Source organism: Ictalurus punctatus, chromosome 8, assembly GCF_001660625.3.
Source record: "Ictalurus punctatus breed USDA103 chromosome 8, Coco_2.0, whole genome shotgun sequence".
Classification (NCBI taxonomy): Eukaryota; Metazoa; Chordata; class Actinopteri; order Siluriformes; family Ictaluridae; genus Ictalurus; species Ictalurus punctatus.
Window position 1 is genome coordinate 3,429,908 of NC_030423.2, and position 8,700 is coordinate 3,438,607.

General features: G+C 41.5%; 1 protein-coding gene across 1 annotated transcript in view; it reads right to left on the reverse strand.

Annotated features, from left to right (window-relative positions):
* Nucleotides 1–8,573, reverse strand: part of abcb7 (ATP-binding cassette, sub-family B (MDR/TAP), member 7) — a 33,324-nt gene extending 24,751 nt beyond the window's left edge. The window contains exons 1-2 of the mRNA XM_017474419.3: nucleotides 8,393–8,573; nucleotides 742–813 (exon numbers count right to left, since the gene is read on the reverse strand). Of these exons, the coding sequence (XP_017329908.1) occupies nucleotides 742–813; nucleotides 8,393–8,539 (219 nt within the window). The 5' untranslated portion in view covers nucleotides 8,540–8,573. The remainder of the gene's footprint in view (nucleotides 1–741; nucleotides 814–8,392) is intronic.
* Between the last annotated feature and the right edge of the window lie 127 nt (nucleotides 8,574–8,700).

The following is an 8,700-nucleotide window of genomic DNA, read 5'->3' on the forward strand; positions in this document are numbered from 1 at the left end:
ATCAATTACAAGCTTATATCGGAGCAGATAATACAAGATAAAAGAAAAACTGTGTGTAGGAGCTCAATTATCTCAAAATGAGATAATATAATGAGAATCCCAATCCCATACTATGAAAATAAGAATCCCAATTGTATGAGAATCCCAAGCCAATGAGAATCCCAATCGAATGAGAATCCCAATCGAATAAGAATCCCAATCGAATGAGAATCCCAACTGAATTAGAATGAGAATCCCAATTGAAGGAGAATCCTAATCAACTGAGAATCCCAATCCAATGAGAATCCCAATCCAATGAGAATGAGAATCCCAATCCAATGAGAATCCCAATCCAATGAGAATCCCAATCCAAGGAGGATCCCAATCCAATGAGAATCCCAATCTAATGAGAATCCCAATCGAATGAGAATCCCAACTGAATTAGAATGAGAATCCCAATTGAAGGAGAATCCTAATCAACTGAGAATCTCAATCCAATGAGAATCCCAATCCAATGAGAATGAGAATCCCAATCCAATGAGAATCCCAACTGAATGAGGATCCCAATCCAATGAGGATCCCAATCCAATGAGGATCCCAATCCAATGAGGATCCCAATCCCAATGAGAATGAGAATCCCAATGAGAATGAGAATCCCAATCCAATGTGAATGAGAATCCCAATCCAATGAGAATCCTAATCCAAAACATGGATGATTGCATTTATAAGAACATTTGATACAAGGAAGGTCATAATATGTACTTTCATGGCTTCCAGTATTTGTCGACTGGTATCTCCTCGTGTTGATGTCCATGTTGATGACAGACTGAAACTCTGTAACAATAAAAAAACAACAAAAAAAAAAACAAAGAAGCATTGATTAAACCAAAATCTACAAGAGCAGATAAAGCAGAAGAGAAGCATTTTGTGTGCATTTTTTTTCCACTAATGGGGGCCAGGCAAAAGCCACATGAGGGCAAAAGCAAAAGCAAATGTAAAAGCAGAAATGCTATGATTAAGACAAAGGGAACCTTTACATTATAGTATAACGAAATATATTATATTATAGTATAGTGGAACAGTCAGAACATTAATAACCAAATACATGGGGGGGGGGGGGGGGGGGCCGCTGATGTATTTGGACAGTGAAACAATTTTCATAATTTTGCTTCTGTACACCGCCACAATAGATTCGAAATGAAGCAATCAAGCTGGGATTGAAGTGTAGACTATCAGCATTAATTCAAGGGGTTTACAGCCATTAAAAAAAAATCTTTTTTTTTTTTTAAATACATAGTCCCTCTGTTTTCACTGGCTCAAAAGTAATTGGACAAGCTAACAATTATAAATATTAGGATAATTTTTTTTACTTAAAATCATGGACATAAAAGCATACAGTCAGGTCCGTAAGTATCGTTCTGCTGTGCGCTTTTTTGTTACGTTCTGGTAATTTGCATAAAATTTGGGAGGAAGCACACACCTCTGAGGCATGTTGAGTTAGACGAGTCCAAGCCGAAGCTGACCACTCAACACAAATAAAGACCAAAAAAAAAAAAAGACTGTACCTCAGAAGTTTCTGAGGCAACATTTTCCCATAATTATTTTTTTTTTTTTAACAATTTTTTGTGTTTATTCATATCTATTTTCTACGGTGTGGCTTCTCGGTTATGTTCTTGCCTAACTATCGGAGCCCAGTAAACCCACTGAAGGAAAAATAAAACCATTTACTAAGGCATAAGAAATATTTTCAAAATGATTTCCTATCTAAAATGATAGATTTTTTAAAAATACTATGAATATTCATTTCATCATACACTGCGATGGATTGGCACCTCGTCCAGGGTGTACGCCGTCTCGTGCCCGACGCTCCCCGGGATATGCCCCAGGTCTCCCGTGACCCTGTAGGATAAGCGGTATAGAAAATGGATGGCATCCAATGCTAAACTCACTCAAAGCGAGCCTGTGAAAAGGTTACTTATAAACACCCTACGACGACTCTGTTACTTTGCTTTCATACCACATTTTAAATAATTTCTCCGCACACCTTAAGAACACATTGGGACCTTCGTCAAAGTGCACACCGTGACAGATCCCACACAAACGCAGAACCTTTTCTGAGTTCTGTATTACGCTATGTGCACTGCGCTCAAAATAGATCATAAAAGATAGACAGGACTGCACAATCCTGAAAATCTTACACAGACCATGAGCATGGACGACAAACAAACAAACAAACAAACAAACAAACAGTCAGCCGACGAAAAAGATCCCACTTTAAGCTCTGTACTGGCACGCTGAAATGCCTGCAAACCTAACCCGACAGTATTCAGAGTTCTCGAGCCGTAATTTCACGATGAATTCATACCGAGGCATAAACCCGTATTCAAATTGAAAACCAAATGAGCGGTCAAGAATTAAAACTGGGCATTAAAGTCCTCAGCTCATTCAGATGTTACAACAAAAATGCACTTAATGGCGTGTGTATGAATGGCAGTCTTTTACGACTTAACGTGAAGAGCCACCTGAGGCCTGATTACAACTACCGAGACGGAAAATCGACTTTAAAAAATAAAAAAATAAAAAAAAGAGTGAAATGAACACAAAATGGAACAGTAAAGACACAAATCTGCTTGTGAGAAAGAGCTATTAAACCAATCCTGGGCTATTAAATGACGTGCTAGCCGAGTTCTTTGCTACTCTTCTCATAGTTTATTGATGGATTGTCTAGTCCATGCAAGTCAGGCTAAAAATATATATATATATATATATATATATATATATATATAAAATAATACAAACAGCTTGAGTGTAAAAAGTGTCTTAAATGGCTCTGAAGTGGTTTTACCAGAACACCAGCTGACCCAAATCTTCTTACGAACCCATAATGCACCAAGCCAAAGAAATACAACTGTTTCAGTGGCCTGTACAAGTGTACTGCTAATATACACTAGTATACACACACACACACACACACACACGATTTGATATTGAAAAGCCTCACTCTCTGGGTGGGTGGAAAAGATACTAGTTTTAGTTTAGTGATGTTTTATTCATGTACAAACAGCCCACCAGTGACCCATAATGCACCCAGCCAAAGAAATACAGTTGTTTCAGTGGACTGTATAATACGCCTCGTTTCTACCGGTATACCAGCCACCATTAACTCAAGCAACGTGCTGTGTAAAAGGTCACACTTAAGCACACAAGAACCACACAGGAAAAAGGCACTGAAAGCCATAAGACTGAAGTTTAAGACAGAAGCTCGCCGGCCACTTCAATAGGAACATCTATACCGCTGTTTTTTGTTTTTTTTTTGCGCTTTCATGCACTTATCCCAATCAGCCAATCATGTGGAAGCAGCACGATGCATAAAATCATGCAGATAGAAATAAAGGGCTTCAGGTAAATCTCACATCAGAATGAGGGGGCGGGAGGGGAATGTGACATGAAACCCACGACATGCCAATGGGATGGAAAACGGTCCTTTTTTTTCCCCCCAATCTTCAACTGTCTGAACTGCGCTTTGCACCGCTGCCACACGATTCGCCGACTGGGTAAACGCATGGATGGGCAGGTGTCCTATTAAAGTGACCAGCGCATGTATGTAATATACGATAAACAGGATAAGAGCAAAAAAATAATAAATTGGTATTATTGCGGCGCTGCTGGGGCAGTGGCAGCTCAGCGATTAAGACGGTTGGCTACTGATGTGATGGAAGGATGCGAGTTCAAACCCCAGCACTGCCAAGCTACCACTGTTGGGCCTTTGAGCAAAGCCCTTAACCCTCAACTGCTCAGATGTACAAGTGAAATAAAAAAATATAACTCACTCTGCATAAGGACGTCTGCCGAATACCGTTAACGTAACGTAATGTAATGCCGTCCATCCGTCTCAACAGACGAGCGCTATGAGCAGAACCCCGGAACGTCAACACGTGCGCTCTGACCAACGGGAGGACGGTTTGCTCGCGTTTCGGAACAGAGCGCAGATCTACACGGCTGAAAACTGAAAGTCCATCGAATCTGCGTGCAATTACAGGCGCTTTGAAATCTCCCATCTGCACCTGTCAGTTTGAAAGGACAAACCTGACTTGTGCCTATGCAACCTATATTTTTAGCATACGTAGACTCTCGCCTAGTAACGAGAACCCCTGACAAAAGGTTCATTAGATACCGCACTAATTAAAGAACACTTTGACACACATGCCACTGCACCAACACGATTGTACATGCTTTAGACCCCCCCTCGCTTTAGGTGAATCCTACCTCACTCACAAGTCGCTTAAATATAAACGAATGCTAAACGGCTTGAGAAAGGGCTCGAGCGAAACTCTCTGAAAGTCCTGGAGTTTCAACTCCCAGCTAACTCATCTTAACTTAAAAAGCGACGTGACGTGGAAAGAAACACAGGGACGATGACGGCGTCCAGGTGTGTAGCTAGCTACAGTGATCAGCACGCAAACCGAGACGTTCTACACAACTCTGCGCTTCAAACGTCCATCTTCATAGCGCCACGTTTCTTCACGTTTTCGCGAGGAAACCGCATCAGTAAGTGCTGCTCCTGAACTCTACTACAGTGTAGCTGAATCTCGATCCCTCGGTCCCGCAACCAAACCTCACTCGAGCTATTAAAGCACTGGGATCGGCCCTGATCGGGACTCCGTCACGAGGAAACGTTAAGGACGAATCAATGAGCGTCTGGTAAAACAGTAAAAGGAAGCCAGTGTGCTCCTTATAGACTTCTGTGCAAGCCTGAGTGCTGATAATCTGCAGACACGCACACCCGTTACCGCGAGTCTCGCGGCTACCTAATCTCATTCGTGGAGGGAGGGAATGCTTCTGCGGCCTTATCTTAGCTTGGCACAAGTGGCGGAATTTGACAGACATTTGCTTCGACAGCTGCGGTCATGTGACAATGCGACAATGCTCCACGACCTCTACGCGGAGGCGGGTCACGCTAAAGCCGCACTTTAACGTGGCGACTAGTGTGATACTGAGACCCTTTCGTTTTTTGTACAAGTCGAGAATTCACCTGTCGGTTGATCCCTCTTTGCTGTCAATAGATGTAGAATTACTCTGAGCTTCACCTGCTGTGTTTGTTCTTTAAAAGGCAGGCTTTTCAGTTTGTTTGTTTTTAAATCTTGCAGAATATTCCAACCAAAGTCCACCTTATAACGAACCCCTGTACATTCATGCGGTTATCTAAACAGACGATCATGTGGAAGCACTGCAATGTGAGGAAAAAACACCAGAACGGGGGGAGTGGGGGGGGGGGGGGGGGGGTAAAAGTGTCCGAACTCTCGGACTTTGACCGTGGCGTGGTTGTTGGTATCAGAAGGGCTGGTTTGAGTGTTGCAGAAACTGCTGATCTTCTGATGTTTGATGCAAACATTAACTGCATGCATTGTGCTGCTGCCACATGATTGGCTGATTAGACAAGCGCATGAATGTGTGCAAGTGTTCCTAATAAAGTGGTCGTTGTTACGGTGATCAGATCAGATCCTTTCACCTTATTTTCACTGAACAAGAGCAAGACTTAACCTCAGGACAGAGGTTTATCTACAGCACACTAAATTACTTTCGCTTAATTATTTATTCAGAATTTGTCATGTCACTAAATCACAGTGGGTGGAACTATCGGTCGTCGTCTTACGAACTGCGTGCCAGACCTGAGATTCTAGAGGGAACGTCAGACGGCGTGGCGTGGGGACGTACTGACGTGTGCCGTTAATCGATCTACGTTCTATAACGTGTAAAACGGGAACATGAAAGGAATATTCTAAACACGACTCGTGTAAACACCTTAATCACGATATTGTCTTATTCAGAATAAGGACAATAATTAGATTACCGCTGGCCATGTTAACATAGTCACTGATGGCTGAAACATGACCCGATGACAATGTTTACAGAGCGGTTGTAAACGTGTGTAAACACAGCGAGCTGGTGTTTTTTAATCACTAGCAAATTATGCCTTTAATCACAATGCCAAATTATGCAAAGCTAGGTCTGAGAGACATAGATCCTCTAGGATGATGGACTTGGATATTGGAGCGGAGATTCGACGCTTGAGAGTCTCAGGCTTTTACCTTTTTTTTTTAATAGCTTGGATCGGATCCTCCAGTTTTCCTCTTTTGTTTGATTTCAAGCCAAAATACTGCCAAATGGATGCTGTAGGGCCGTTCGTACAAACCAACCTAGTGTCATTCATGTTCGCGTCTGTCAATTCAAAGATTGTTTAGTTTCCGCAAACTCACGTTTTATTTCCTTAATTTTCTCAATACTGAGCTCAATTGAACAGAATTCATATGACGGATTATCATGATGTTTTAATAAGGAAATATTGGGATGATCATTTTTCACCCAGCCCTACTAGATCGGGTGTATAAACTATTATTTCCTCTGTATTTGTGTAGGGAGCTATATGGGACAGAGTGCAGACCGGAAGTCTATTTCTAAGATTTCTAACTACATTTGATGACTTTTTAGGCCACTTTAGCAACTTCATTACTCAATCACTGACCACCATGGATCCCAACGGCCAATCACTGACGACCACTACCGTATCACAATGACCAATCACTGACCACCACGGATCCCAACGGCCATTCACTGACCATCACGGTTCCCCAAGGACCAATCACTGACCAGCACGGTTCCCCAACGGCCAATCACTAATGACCACTACCGTATCACAACGACCAATCACTGACCACCATGGTTCCCCAACAGCCAATCACTGATGACCACTACGTATCACAATGACCAATCACTGACCACCACGGATCCCAACGGCCATTCACTGACCATCACGGATCCCCAACGGCCAATCACTGAGCAGCACGGTTCCCCAACGGCCAATCACTGACCAGCACGGTTCCCCAACGGCCAATCACTCACCAGCACGGTTCCACAACGGCCAATCACTGGCCACCACGGTTTCCCAAGGACCAATCACTGGCCACCACCGTCCCCCAACGACCAATCACTGACCATCACCGTATCCCAACAACCAATGACTGACCACCACCGTATCCCAAAAGACCAATCACTGACCACCACTGTTTGTCCCACGAACCCACCAATGTCCCACTGTTTTGAAATCTCTTCTTGGATAAATTTACAAGTAATGAAAGACAGTTATTCCATCTGTAACTGGTTCCTTCAGGTCTATTTCCCCTGACACTCACTACCACAGCTTAATTTTGTAGGCACGCTTGACAGAAATTACAGTATTGTTTAAATACATAAATAGTTAGTGTGTGGTGCCCTGACCAAAGATTCTAAGAAATAAGTTATAATCTATTGTTTCTATTCTGATAAAACTCTACTGTATTCCACTCTGCAGTATGCCTTCAGATGTTTTCCTTCCAGTTTGTTTTTTGATATTCAGATGATCACCTTAATTCAGCAAATATGCAAATTAATTCAAGACATCATTCTGTGCCTTCTAGTGACTTTTAGAACCACGCATTAGTTACTTTCCCATGAAGAAACTTGACAAAACAAAAACAAAACTTATTTTATATACATATATATATATATGATTTCATATCACACTTGTGTAAGGTTGTATGGAGCTGTTTGGGGTACAGTGCTGAGGGAAAGTCATCAGTAAACAATGTCCGTTTTGGAATTGCGCAAAACACATTTAAGATCATTTTTCTGTATGTTACAGGGCAACATGACAAAAAAAAACATTTCATGATTACCAGAAAAGCATATCGTGACATACTTTATCCCGATATTGATTAGTCCAAGACATCATCCGGTGACCTCTAGTGACTTTTTTTTTTAAACCACGCATCGCATACCAAGATATCCATATAATGACATAATAATGATATTGTGACTACTTCATCACGATATCGATATTATATCATCACATTGCCCAGCCCTACTACATGACATGAGAAAACACTGCTCACCTGATTGCACACTTCCTAAGTGTCAAAGCTTTAGTGAACTCTCAAACCACAGACATAAACTACATGAAACTTATAGTGGTAAAAAAAATATATAATAATAATAATAATAATAATAATAATAATAATAATATGAGTTTTGTACATTTGTCGAAACCTCCATATAAATAACTCCTTTTTTTTCTTTTTTTTTTTACCTGAACGCTACGACAGGTAAAGTCATTTTTATAACGTAAAGCGTATTTATATTACTTTACACGAATCCCAACAACAAACTGCTTATTTACAAACACTACCCATTAATTAACAGCTTATGCGACACACTATTTCTTAACGTGACCCCGTTGGAAATTTAGTCATAGCTAAATGGCAACGTTAGCCTTGCTAGCTCGTCCGTCCTTGTTTGTTAGTTAGCGAGTTAGCCGTTAGCTCCGGTAGGTTGCCATTAATTAAAGTCCGACACGGGTCACACTTCATTTACAGCGTACCTCATATGCGCTCCTCTGTTTCCGTTTGAATTCACTCTTACTGTTACAACTCCAGGCATGATAAGAGCTAGATCTCTGAAGGAGGAGAGCTAAGTTTCGTCTCTGAAAGCTGAACCCGCACCATACCGGGACCAAGAGCGGCGCCATGTTGGTGACTGGCGGTCACGTGATCACGCGGAAGTCCCCGGAAAGTTTCCAGTCAAGAAACACCGGTTGCGTCTGGTGGTGCATTATTTATTTATTTATTTATTTATTTATTCATTCATTCATTTATCTATTTATTTTTATTTAAACTTACGCTAAAAAAT